Source organism: Crassostrea angulata, chromosome 6, assembly GCF_025612915.1.
Source record: "Crassostrea angulata isolate pt1a10 chromosome 6, ASM2561291v2, whole genome shotgun sequence".
Taxonomy (NCBI): Eukaryota; Metazoa; Mollusca; class Bivalvia; order Ostreida; family Ostreidae; genus Magallana; species Magallana angulata.
In genome coordinates, this window is record NC_069116.1 from 59020191 (window position 1) to 59034137 (window position 13947).

The following is a 13947-nucleotide window of genomic DNA, read 5'->3' on the forward strand; positions in this document are numbered from 1 at the left end:
TATTATTTTCATTTAATTCTTTAAAATTTGAGGTTGAATAATATTTACCAACAATAGCCTATATGATAACATTTTAAATGTGCCGCGTAAAATATCCTCCCACCAATCAACAACGCTGTTACAAATCGTGGATATGTTTGAAACAAACGCTTGATAGACCACGAAGACACCATTTTAACCAATCAACGGAGTGCTTCTATTTTGCTGTAGCAACGACCGTTGCCAAGTACTCCATCAAGTTTTGCTAATCACGAAAGGTGTGTTTACATCCACGGAAGGTAATTTTTCTTAAACTTTCTACATACAAATCGAATGTATTTGTTTAAAATATTTAACGGTACTTTAAATTAGTCAGTCAGATAAATAGTTATGTTTACACAAAGCGTTTATATCCTTTTTCTTCGTTTCATGGGGTACATGAATTTATCAGTTCATTAGAGATACACATACGGTATATATTTGTTTCTACGAGTAACACAACAGTCTACTTTAGTCACTTGCTTTTTTTATTGTTAAGTATGTAGCACCCTAGTTTAATATAGTAATTTGTAGAGGCTACCAGTTGTCTGACATGTGGTTTTAAAATATGTATAAACGACATTGCATCTGTGATATTTAAATCGTTGTCAACAATTAATGATTCCAATTTTCAGAAAAATGGCAAAACTAGTCCAGGGCCCACCTCGCTTCACCCACCCTGAGTGGACAACTTCCAACTTGACACACTATGCAAACGCTGAGTCAGAGAGAGCTGCCGCAGAAAGGCTTGTTGAGGAATCAAAACGCTTATCTGAAGAAACAGCAAAACGCACTGAAAAGACTCAGAGAGATGTCAGCAAAAAATTGGGTAAGTTCAAATATTTTTTAATGTTGTATATATGCCATCACATGGTAGAGTTTTTCCATGTTTTGATAATCTTAAGGTTTACTTCTATACAGTCCTTCATAACTTGTTTATTGTATTTATGACATATGTTTGCACAAATTGAACAAGTCAAGAAAATAGACCTTTTGCACAAAAGTTACATGACACGGTTAGTCCAAAGTTTTGATGCCATGCACAATTTTCAAGTATCTTTAATGCATGCAAAGTTTATTTATTATTTGAGACAAAATAAGGAGAGTTTTAAAAATCTATATTGTCATGTTTGCTGATTTCAGAACAGAGAATTGATGACATCAAGTACTGGAAGAAGGAGCTGGATGATAAACTCGCCAATTTGGTGACAGAAATCGACAGTCTGATCGCATTCAAGGCCAGAGTGGAGAAAGCTTTGGAGGCCACAGCTGAGCCACTGCACATTGCCAAGCAATGCCTACTCAACAGGTAAATTATCTCTTCTCCCCAAGCAGTGCCTGCTGAACAGGTGCCTTATTTTTTCATTTCTTGGCCAAAACCATATTTCTTTACTGTTATCTGTCTGCTCCTCATTTTATGAACCAATCTTTATAAATTATCCATGTTCCAACCCTTCCTATTTTTTGCACATGTCACAGAATACAATCCAAATATTACTTGTTTGGCCTCAGAGTTTATTGTCATAAAACTTACTGGTACCTGACATAAAAATCATGTCATTTCTACAGATATGAAACTTCAATGAAGTTTGCACATTGTGTTTTTAGGGAGAAGAGAACCTCTATTGATTTGGTCCATGATGATGTACAGAAGCAACTGATCAAGGAAGTAGAGACAATTGAAGGAGTTCAGGCCCTCCTTAACAGAACTCTAGAACAGACCACTGAACAAATAAGGTGAGAATGCCATATACAGTATAGTATTTAGTGCTCTTCATTGAGGTTAAAGTTCTACTAGAAATTGACATTTTAGATCCATCTATGACTAGTTATTTGATTGTCAATCTTTGCACATATTTCAGGTTAAACAGAAAATCTAAATATCAGCTAGAAAAAGATTTGAAGGATAAATTTAGTGCTTTGTCAATTGATGAGTATTGTGCCGAATTAAGAAACAATTCCCATGGACTTAAATTCAAAGATGGCGCCGCCAAAATTGAAGCCAAGTAAGTAACCTAAAGACGTTATTGCAATAAATGGAAATATGTATAGAATGTAAATAAAATTGAATTCTATGTCACTATGGTGGATCTATTTATAGCTCTGTCTGCCCAGAAGATTGGCAGGATTTCTCAGATGCTAACATTCTGAAGGCGGAGAGAGAGCGCCAGAGCTCGGTGGAACTCCGCACCTTGATTGACGGAATCCTTCAACAGACATCCAATGACATGCGCAAACAGTGCAGTGATGTCAATGTTGCCTTCAACAAAAGGATTTCAGAAACAAAGGACACCAAGAGCAAGCTGGAAGATCACCTCAACAAGGTCAGTTATCTCCTTTAGTATGTAGCTATTAGTATATCCATTGGGCACAACATACCCAATGGATGGTCTGATAGCATTTTGCAATCAGACAGAACTCAATCATATTCAAAACAGCTATACTTCAACATTGTCATACTGTCTAAATATAACATTTCAGTAGATGATATCTGATAAAATGTTTGTTTTACAGATTGTTGGACAAATCAAGGAGGCGGAGGAGAACATTGCCCGGTTGAAGAAGGCCATCGACGACAAGGTCCTGCCCATGCAGCTGGCCCAGACCCGACTGGACACGCGAACAAACCGCCCCAACGTAGAGCTCTGTAGGGACCCAGTCCAGTACCGACTCATCGAGGAGGTGGGCGAGATTGAGTCTTCCGTGGCTCAGCTCCAGGCCAGGCTCAAGCAGACAGAGGACTCACTCAAGGGACTCATCCGTAACCAGCTGGCCCTGGAGGAGGACATCGGGGTCAAGGCCAACACGCTATTTATAGATGAGGTGGAGTGCATGGGCATGAGGAAGAGCATAAATATTCAGAATTTTTAAAATAACTTTCTGCACCTAACAACGTATATCTGCCAGATTGAGTCTGAGAAAAAGTGATATGTAATCAAATGAGAACAGAGACACCTTCAGTGTGATTAAGACAACAAGTTTTCTAGGTATTCCAGTTTTTTCCCCTCCTTTTTAAAGCAAACACTACTTTGTATGTGCCTGCCTATACACAGAGTACAGAATACTTCTTTTCATATCATGGTTTTCATTTTGATCGACATACAATAGAACTAAGAAGATGGATTTTGTTGTTTTATTTAAGTATTAAAATGTTACATTGTTTGTAAATATTACTTTATATTACGTTGTGTAATATGAGATGAAAATAAATAAAATTTTATATAACATGTCCTTTCTATCTGTCTTTACTTTTCTTTGAATATAGTGGGATGAAACCAAGTTATAGTTTCCTACTAAAATGCAGTATTTTGGCTAGAAAACTAGACTCATTCCTGACAGAAAGAAAAGCAACAACTGTCCTTGGTTATTAAAGGGCAGTTTTTTGCACAAAAATGAGAACATATTCTTAAATAACTTAAAAACATATAAATTAAAATACAAATTTTACAACAATCCCATCTAAACTTCAAATGTACACTAGAATTCAAATCTTCTGAGAAGTCATAAAAGCTTCACAGGATTTGATAACATGACCAACCAAGTTCATATCCCACTGAACTTTCTAACAAGGCTGTTTATTTCTTAATTAATAATTCATACAATAAAAAATAAAACCAAGAGTGTCTGCCAGCTCTACAATTTGCCAATCAATCTTCAACAATGTACTCTAATCTTCATGATCGAAGTTTAAATTTGAATAAACACAGCATTATCTCCCTTGAAATGGCTGGAATTGACAATAAAGCCACAAACTTGTTAGTGTAAGAAGATTGTCAGAGTTCACATCTTCAACAGTAGGGGTCTTTGCACACCTAAACTTGCCCCCTCCCCTCTACCATGAGGCTGACCCAACCTCTCTCTGTCTCTCACTGACCCCTCCCCTCAATAATTTACTGACTTTGCTGACACCACACTGAACCTCTCTTCAATATTATTCCTGATTTTGCTGAGACAACCTCTCTGTCTCTCACTGACCCATCCCCTCTACAGTGGTACGGGTCTTCACATCATCATCGGGATATTCCTGAGCTTTCTCCGAGTTCATGACATAGTATTGACCGGTAAACTCCTTAAAATACTTCCCAACATCTGGATGAGGTATTTCACAGTGGGTGTCTGGGTGCAATAGGTTTTCTGTCAAAAAAATTAAAACAACTTCAATACAAAAGTACTTTAAAATCCAATATGAATCTCCATAAGAAATTTTTAATTTTTCCGGGTGAAAATAAATGAAGTGTCAATGAAGAAATATTGGATTTCTCCCTTTGTATCCATTTCAATTGTACTTCATTGACAGGTACATGTATTCTCATTAAAATTTTTCAAAAAGTGATGAAAACAGAAACCTTGGACAGACTAAATCAGCTTGTGAAGTTCATGTATTGTTATCTTTAATAATATTCAGCATATATTTAATTAGCATCTGCTTGTGTTCTCTGTAGCATATCTGATGCTGTTATTGTCTATGTACACATTAATTCCCTATGCTTACCGTCTGCAGCATATCTAATGCTACCATCCTCTACCAACACTTTATTAAATCTCTATGCTTACCATCTGCAGCATATCTAATGCTGCCATCCTCTAAAAACACTTTATTCATTCTCTATGTTTACCATCTGCAGCATATCTAATGCTACCATCCTCTAACATCACTTTATTCATTCTCTATGCTTACCATCTGCAGCATATCTAATGCTGCCATCCTCTACCAACACTTTATTAAATCTCTATGCTTACCATCTTTATTATTTCTCTATGCTTACCATCTGCAGCATATCTTATGCTACCATCCTCTAACAACACTTTATTAATTCTCTATGCTTACCATCTGCAGCATATCTTATGCTGCCATCCTATACCAACACTTTATTAATTCTCTATGCTTACCATCTGCAGCATATCTAATGCTGCCATCCTCTACCAACACATTGTAAAATGGCTGCTTGTCCTTGCGGGGGAGCATGTGTACTCCCATCTGTATGATCCAGTCTCTGGAAGCCTGACACGTGGAGTCCCAGCCAGAAATCACACACATGTAGTTATACCTGTCAGTTCAAACACAATGTCATGTCAAATGATATCAAAATAAACTTTTCCCATACTAAATTAATTAGATTCTGGATTTATCATTCAAAAAATATAATGCTTCCGTCATGCTTCTGTCCTACAAGTCTGACCTTTTATGCTTCATCACCATTCCCACTGAAAACTGGACTTCTTTATGCTCAGCCCTATGCTTGGGTTTTATCTGTATAAAAATATGCAATCAGGATTATACAAACATTCATTAAGAAGAACCTTTTTGATGGTAACATACATTGAACCACATACTGTCCTGCAAATGTTCTACAGTCCCAGTTTTGCCACTTTCATCAAAGGCTCACATATATATTTGCTTCCTTTTTTTTACCTTTGTTACAGGATGGGAAAAATAATGATAGATCAGACTGGTATTCAAACCTCAGCCTGAATCTCTGGTCAGGTGTTCTACCCACTTAGCTATTTGGTGCTGGTATTCAAACCAGTCTGATCGTCATTACCGGTATATCTCCCATCCCTTTACATCTGGTGCCTGACCAACACCTGGAACTAAAAGGTTAACTTCTGCCAGAAGAAAGAGCCCAGAGTGATTTTTGAGGGTGAAGGTCATTTAAGGGGGAGGAATGTGATGGTCAGACCAGTTCAAATACCAGCACCAGAAAGCTTAGCTGGTAGAGCACCTAACTAGAGATTCAGGGGGCCTGGGATTGAATCTCAGTCTGGTCTGTCATTATTTCTCACATCCCAATACACCTTAATCTATCTTTTATGTCTTATCATTTCATGCCTAATTTCCATTTTCTAAGTTAAGTGAAATCATTATTGTTAATTGTTGCCCCCTTCCCTATTTGTTCACTGTTTATACTTTGTACCAAAGTTCATTTTTAGTGTGTTTTTCCCCTCAACTCAGTTACCATCTTCACAACATCAAGGCTTTGTGATTACGGAACTCCAAAGCCTTGACGTTGTGAAGATGCTCCCTGTTCAGTAAGTAACATTCACCGATCATGTACTATTCCTCTGTCACTGGCACAGACCTTGAATTTCATTTATTGGTATTCATACAGAAAAAAATCATTTCTGAGACTGTCACAGTATATCCTGTATACAAACTTTAACCAGATAGATATAATACTGTACCTCTCTCTTCAATATATTTTCATTTTCCAGTATACTTCTGTCAACTTCGTTCATTAACAGGGCCACCTGAGGACCACTTTGTACATTGCTGGCAAGGATATCTTGTAATAAGGACTTGATCTAGAAAAGAAGGTCAGGGTTTAACATATTAACATTTGATTATGTTAATTAATCAAGTTATGTTAATTATAATTAACATATTTCATAATGGGTTCAAATGCATATTTGTATGTCTCATTCTTATCTCACATTTGCGTGTCAAGAGTTTGTGTTTGTCACATTTTTCATTTTGCATGTTTGCATTTCACATGTTTGTCTAACCCTGTGTGATCCTTGTTTTATAGGTAACATGTCTGTATGATCCCTGTTCTGTGGGTTACCTGTTTATGAGCCATACCTTGTGTATCATGCTTTATCTGTTGTAGGTTGATACCTTTCATGCTTTTCCTGTTGTAGGTTGACACATCATGCTTTATCTGTTGTACATGTAGGTTGACACCTGTTATGCTTAACCTGTTGTAGGTTGATATATGTCATGCCTTACCTGTTGAAGATTGATACCTGTCATGCTTTACCTGTTGTAGGGTGATACCTGTCATGCTTTACCTGTTGTAGGTTGATATATGTCATGCTTTACCTGTTGTAGGTTGATATATGTCATGCTTTACCTGTTGTAGGTTGATATATGTCATGCTTTACCTGTTATAGATTGATATATGTCATGCTTTTCCTGTTGTAGGTTGATACATGTCATGCTTTACCTGTTGTAGGTTGATATATGTCATGCTTTACCTGTTGTACGTTGATGCCTGTCATGCTTTACCTGTTGTAGGTTGATATATGTCATGCTTTACCTGTTATAGATTGATATATGTCATGCTTTACCTGTGTTAAGTTGATCCTCAGGTACAGGTAGATTTTGATGATCAGAAACTGGTAGTCTGGATCTTGAGGAGTGGTCTCTAGCATCATCTCTATCGCATCTCGTATGAAGGAGGTGTTATTCTTTATTTGGTGGTGGTTTCGGGCTATGTTTATAAGGTTACGAAGCATTCTCTTGTAGACCTGGTTCAAGTAGAAGAAGGAATTTAGCTTCATCCAATCATGACTTACCAGTAAATTTTTTATCTTCATAGACATTTATTGCCCCAATATTTAAATATAATATGTTTCTCTTCCTTATCATTAATATTGAGTAATAAACGGAGGTGAATTATGTAAGTTCTTACCTCTATAGGTGGTATGGCATCTGTAAATTTGTAAAGGTCATCTCCTATCTCTGTAAGGAACTCCCCATCGAAAGCATCAATAAATGTGTACTGCTTATCCAATGTTGCCCTGAAATGGAACCATTCATGTTATATTTAAACATTATTAATCATTCCATTGATAATTGTTAAAAACTTATGTTACTTCAAAAATTAATTGTGAAAATTCCTGTAACATCTTTAAACTTGACTGACTGAACACAAGAATGACAAATCAAATGAATTAAGCAACTAACTCTAGATCTCTAGTATGCACTTTATTTAAATATAATGGACTTGCTTTAAACACTGAGTGTGAACTAATATTATGAATTTTGTTTTGAGAGAGTGACTAGTTACTTTAAACTAATTACATTTAGTGTACACTATGATATTTGACATTTAGTGTACACTATGATATTTGACATTTAGTGTACACTATGATATTTGACATTTAGTGTACACTATGATATTTGACATTTAGTGTACACTATGATATTTGACATTTAGTGTACATTATTATAAATATTTGACATTTAGTGTACACTATGATATTTGACATTTAGTGAACAATATTATATTTGACATTTAGTGTACACTATGATATTTGACATTAAGTGTACATTATGATATTTGACATTAAGTGTACACTATGACATTGGTATTGACATTTAGTGTACACTATGATATTTGACATTTAGTGTACACTATGATATTTGACATTTAGTGTACATTATCATATTTGACATTAAGTGTACACTATGATATTTGACAGTGTACACTATGATATTGGTATTGCCATTTAGTGTACATTATGATATTTGACATTTAGTGTACACCACATGATATTTGACAGAGATTAATTTTTCAACAGGTTAGTCTATATTCAATTTGGGTCATTCCTAGACGTACCTTTCTATTACATTTTCACATGAGATTTAGTAATGTACTTGATCGCGGAGATGCTGCTTTCCACCAAAATCACTAAAATCACTGAAATGGATACACAGCCAAATGTAGTAAATTTACAGTAGTAAAGGACTGACTCACATTGGGTGCTCTCTCCACTTCAACAGGAAGTGTGTAGGGAAGTTGATGCAGTCACACGTGACCCCAAGACGTCGGGCCACAGCCGAGTACAGTATAGCCAGACTTATGGGAATACCCATCTTGCGCTCCAGGACCTGAAAATATCATGTTATAGCCTAAAATAGTTTTATGCCACATTTTTGCTTTTCATCTTTACATTACAGTTCCTTATATGTACACATGAAGCATGTTCCAAAGGGCTACTATAGGTCATTTTGTGGGTAGATTATGGGTAGATGTTGATTAATTTCAACATTAACAAAATGTATTTTTACTTGAGAAACATGTATGAACAATTTAAATTTCATCAAAACTCCATTGGCAAAGGACTTTTTAAACCCATGTAAGAAATGTTCACAAAACAATAAAATGGCAACAGAGATGGGTCATTGTGCAAAGAACTAGTGCACTTAAGCGATAAAGGATGGGCCCTTTTTCAGTACCGTATTCATGTAGAAAATATTAACAATTTGCTTTTTCTGTAATATTTAAGCACTGATGAATACATCTGAATTGAAAGCACGCTTAGCTTCACCAAAATTGGCATACATTTTAAACAATTGAGGATTTTTAAGGGTCTATAGACAATCTAAATCTGGAAAAATCATAATGAACCTATTTGATTGTGTTAATTTAAATCAGAGGGAGGAGACATTTAAATTTACATTATTCTTTAGGTGGATCAATTCGCGCGTTTGCTGAATTATACTTCATGTGTCATTTTATGTCTGGAAAAAATATGATAAAGCTTTGAAGTTGCATAATTAATAGCATAGTGATAAAACAAACATTCCAAACCATACGAAGTCGATGTATTGCGATTTAAAACGTGTTAATGTTTTACAGTGAGCACATTTAACAAACTTCTGCTTGGATAGAACCCACATGACTATTTGAGATAATTTATTATTATATTATTATTATTATTCAGGTTCAACATAGGTCATGCAGGTAACTGTTTTAGCTTGCTATAGGAAAAACGTTGAAATTTTCATACATTTTTCCTTTTTAAAGTAACAGTCTAATGTTGTGCAAACTTCTTATTTTCACAAGAGTTTTCTTAATGTATAATGCGTCTTTGGCCTTTCCACAAGTTTGTACACGCTTAGGTTGACAGTAACAAAGGCTTTGAAATGAATCCCCATCCTCGATTTACTATAGAAAATTAAGAATGTCAGCTAACCCCTACTATGTTGTAAAGCTTTGTGCTTTTTATATGCACTAAATTCAGCACTAAAAATTGTTGATTCTTATGGTTTCGATATCAATAGATGATGTAAGATAAAAAATTATAATTAACTTAAATCTTTATTTTTTCACTTTTTACCAGGGCCCATAAAAGCACTCTTTCTTTGACAAAAGTTGATCATAGATAACAAGTGAAGAAAATACTTTGACTGGTCAGACATACCTTTTCTATAAAAGAGTTGTTTTCATCATAATATCTGTCTTTGTTTCCTCTGAAGCCCATTTCATTGTATAATATGCGGTTCATAGTTTCTAAAACTAATCTCTCAAGCTCTGGACTCAAGGTTGGAGTTCCTGATACATACAAGAGATGAAGAGTATATTTTTTAAAAGCTTTGGAAATTCTTCAGTGTCAAATGGATAGGCTTAAATTGATAAAGTACAAAAACTGCTTGTAAAGAAATATCAGACACTGTATACCGGTAATGTTAACTGTGATCTTACATCGTAACATGTATTGTGTAGAGACTTGAAGCTTTTCCTGATAATTTGTGTAATTTGATTTCTATTTAATCTAGCTGTTCTTTTTATCAATTCAATATTGTAGAAACTATCCATTATTTCCATTTAATAATCAGTACCTGCATTTTACCCTCTTTTATTTTCTGTATCAAATTTCTGCATAGATGAATGTTTCACCTTGGTTGTACTTGGCCATCAGGTGTTCTCATATTATTAAGGAGACTAATGATTTCAAATAGTAATTGATGCCCAATGATAATATCAAAACCAAAGCATTTTAGATGACCTTTTGGATGTTTTACCTTGGTTCTAATTTGGCCACTAGTTGTAATTATGGTGTCTTCCCACTTAGCCAACATTTTGAAAAAATACAGGTAGATCTGTGTTGGCTAAGTGGGAATGGGGTGTAGGTGGAGAACAAAAGAATTTAATTACAGGTAAGCTATAGTCTGTTTTACATAAAAAGGGAGGAAAAAATGTGTTTGCTTTCAAAAGAATAAATATGATTGTGTCCCAGTATATTTTTTAAATTGAAGTTGTTCCAAATAAAATGTTATTTTGATTAATTTTTTCTTCAATATTCTATGGATTCTAAGTTCTTCCTCTGCGATCTGTAGAAAGTTGACTTGAACCTGAAGATAGGCCATTTTGATTTGAGTTTTTAATATCTTTCAACTAAAACATTAATATATTTTTCAGGCTTTTGATTTTGTGAGCTTAAAACCATAATTAGCTTATCTATCTAGTCTATATTCTTAAAATACTGCTGATCTTTCTCATTAAATTGATTATACGTCCAATTAAAAAGTTTATAATTATTTACTTGAAGATTTTAATCATTTTTCAAAAAATTCTATTGGTATTTTTATTTATTTTTACTGATATAGGCAAAATAAATGGTTTTTTGATAAATAATATAACAAATTTAAAGAAGATTTATGTTTAATTTGGCATTAAAAGAATATTTAATATATTCAGTATTGCCAGTAATTTTCTAAATAATTTAATGCATCCTATTCTATTTTTTTTAAAATGCTATCGTTTATTTTGCTTTCTTCAAACTATTGTCAGGTAAATGATAACAAATACATTTACATGTGAAAACAGACTATAGCCCCCTGAGCTCTCGGGTGTGAGAATTAAAATGTTGGCCAGGTGGGAATTAAGAATTTCAGAATGTTGGCCAAGATGGAATAAACCATAATTATCCATATCTGACAATGGATACCTGTAAGACGGACGCCTCACCTTTGTTATATTTGGCCTTTAGATGTTCTGGCAGGTGCTGTTTGACCCGGTCTGCGATTTGATCCAGCTGCTTGGTGACCTCTATCTCTGATACGACCTCTCGCGGTTGGAACCACTGGCTCAGGATTACAGCCCCTGGGAAGGAAAGAAAAAAGGGTATCAAGAGAAAGTCTACAAACAATTTTATGTATGTGCTAGCAAAGGTTTTTTTTTTTCAATCAGAATCAAAATTTTACAAGAAAAATTCATTGTCAGAACTTTGTTTGTTGTTGTGAAAAACACTATGGAGGTAAGTAAATTATCACCCATTTTGGGGGATTTCAAAAATACTTAATATTCCGAGTACAAAATAAATACTGGTACACTTGTATACCTTTCTCCAACTTCTGTTCACCTGGTGGCTCCTCTAAGTGAGCCTTCCACTGGACGCTCAAATGCAGGTGTAGAATGTGGCGAAGTAACTTCACTGCATAGTACTTGTTAGTCAAGTTTTTAGACCTGCATGAATATAAAATTATTTTATTAAGATTGAGTTTCAGTAAAGTAAAGCCATGTAATAAAGTTTCTAATATATTCAGTGTCAAAATTTTGTTGGGGTAATGACTTTAGTTCTTGGGTAACAAATACGTAAAACTATAAATAAATCACAGTATTGTTAAGAATTGAATTATTAGGAAGAAGGTATCCGGACCCCTGAAACTACAATAATGTTTGGTACTTTATTATTAGGTATGAAGTAAACATGGAATCCACAAAGTTTGTATAATACTGTTATCAAAATGGCTAAAAACAGTTTATCTACTTTATAAATTACATCCGAAAACTTACTGACAATGATAAACCATTAACAAAGCACTGAAAGCAGATATAATTATTATACTTTAGTATTCTACATATGTACCAGTACTACAAATATTTCCTGTGTGGATATCAACATTGAAAATCTCCAAGTTTTGAAAACTTTAGAAATTTTTCCCTCAGGTATACTTTAAACGATGCATCTACAGACTTACTGTGCTTCAAATTGTTGCATTCTTATCAATATTGAAATGTCGATTATGCATGATTTTCCTTGCATTTTAATTAAGACCTCCTCTATTTAAAGCATGCAATACAAAACACCAACAGTTGACAGAAAAGAGTTCCATGTAGCATAAGATAATCATTAACTTTAAACCTTTCTTTGTTGTGAATGATTTCATTCAGTTCACTGATGATCACTTCCGCAGCATCATGTTTTTCCATCAAGGCAACAACTTCATCAAATGCTTCATCAGAAACCTCGTCCAGTTTATAAAATCGCGGTGACAGTTGACTCACTAGCTTCCGTACAGCACAACAAACCATGATACATGTCCTAAACTCCTTCGACCAGTCTGGGGGTTCATCCAGGGTATATTTTGACAAGAGCCTTGGCCACCTATTCAGTATAGTAGTACAGTAGTACGTGTATCAACATAAACTGATAAATGAATGGCATTTTGGGGTTCTGAGAAAAAACTAAATTAACTTATTTCATTTACATCAGTTCAAAAACAATCAAAATGAACTTTAAGAAATTTATGAACATAATCTTCCATCAAAGGGTTTTAACACTTACGTAACGTTTACAGATTAACAAATAAATTTATATCACACGTTTTAACTAACCTTTGATGGAGTTTTCTCTTCCATAACTCATTTGACATGCAAAGTTTGTGCAGTTGGTTGCATGTTTGGGACACTCTGCATATATCTCTATATGATATATCCCTATCCTGCAGAATATGATCGATAATTTCGTTTGGCAATTCGAGAAACTCTCTACTTGATTCCATTTTCTGTTTATAAATAACACAGAACTCCGAACCCGATGCCTTTTACACAAAAATTCGATATCAAAATTTTAAGAAAAAAAGTATTTTTTGATATAAGAAATTCAAATTGATTTTTTGATATAAAATATATTTTCTGATATCAGATTTTTTTTTTAATGACGAGGAATCTTCACATGATTAATGAACATGATGAATACTAATTTAACTTAACCCTAAGAAAATCACAAAACTCTCATCTCTGTACTCGATTTGCTTTCTAAAATTTGTTAATTTTTAGAATATTCTACATTAATTTTAATGAAAAAAATTGTAGGTGTTCTTGATTTTGGTTATATCCACAGCGAATCATAGACAAAGCAGTTTGACTATATTGTAGATACAGCGTAGACCAAGAACTTGCCAATAATGCTATCTTTACCAATTGGTCTTTTTAAAATAGATCTGAACATGCATCTACATGTCTGTAACAAATGATAAACAAACAAATGTTACACTACAGGAGGCATTCATTTAGTCGATCGTATCTTATGTAGGTCATATTTTCTGATATCAAAAGGTAGATATTCTTATATCAGAAATACAAATTATAAATTATTATTTTTTGATATCGGAAAACATTTTTTGATATCAAGTAG

The 13947-nt window shown here is 34.2% G+C and overlaps 2 protein-coding genes across 2 annotated transcripts; one reads left to right on the forward strand and one right to left on the reverse strand.

The window, feature by feature from the left end:
• The first annotated feature begins 159 nt into the window (after nucleotides 1-159).
• On the forward strand, nucleotides 160-3254 carry LOC128188171 (tektin-1-like). The gene is made up of 7 exons (XM_052859062.1): nucleotides 160-278; nucleotides 654-847; nucleotides 1162-1327; nucleotides 1627-1755; nucleotides 1881-2024; nucleotides 2120-2342; nucleotides 2533-3254. The coding sequence occupies exons 2-7, from the start codon at nucleotides 658-660 to the stop codon at nucleotides 2887-2889; spliced, it is 1209 nt and encodes a 402-aa protein (XP_052715022.1). The 5' UTR covers nucleotides 160-278; nucleotides 654-657; the 3' UTR covers nucleotides 2890-3254.
• Nucleotides 3255-3714: 460 nt separating this feature from the next.
• On the reverse strand, nucleotides 3715-13312 carry LOC128188163 (F-box only protein 21-like). The gene is made up of 12 exons (XM_052859043.1): nucleotides 13146-13312; nucleotides 12673-12915; nucleotides 11869-11993; nucleotides 11496-11630; nucleotides 9949-10079; nucleotides 8499-8632; nucleotides 7431-7539; nucleotides 7087-7266; nucleotides 6202-6321; nucleotides 5199-5269; nucleotides 4909-5066; nucleotides 3715-4152 (listed from the first exon to the last, which is right to left on the reverse strand). The coding sequence occupies exons 1-12, from the start codon at nucleotides 13310-13312 to the stop codon at nucleotides 3986-3988; spliced, it is 1740 nt and encodes a 579-aa protein (XP_052715003.1). The 3' UTR covers nucleotides 3715-3985.
• Nucleotides 13313-13947: the final 635 nt, after the last annotated feature.

Excerpts from the sequence above, each read along its gene's own strand:
- LOC128188163 (XM_052859043.1), bottom strand. The coding sequence starts at position 13,312 with ATGGAATCAAGTAGAGAGTTTCTCGAATTGCCAAACGAAATTATCGAT. Across the intron at positions 10,080-11,495 it reads AAAGGCCAAATATAACAAAG|GAACTCCAACCTTGAGTCCA; the intron begins GTGAGGCGTCCG and ends TGTATGTATCAG. Across the intron at positions 7,267-7,430 it reads ATGCCATACCACCTATAGAG|GTCTACAAGAGAATGCTTCG; the intron begins GTAAGAACTTAC and ends TACTTGAACCAG.
- LOC128188171 (XM_052859062.1), top strand. The coding sequence starts at position 658 with ATGGCAAAACTAGTCCAGGGCCCACCTCGCTTCACCCACCCTGAGTGG. Across the intron at positions 2,025-2,119 it reads GCCGCCAAAATTGAAGCCAA|CTCTGTCTGCCCAGAAGATT; the intron begins GTAAGTAACCTA and ends ATCTATTTATAG. Across the intron at positions 2,343-2,532 it reads TGGAAGATCACCTCAACAAG|ATTGTTGGACAAATCAAGGA; the intron begins GTCAGTTATCTC and ends TTTGTTTTACAG.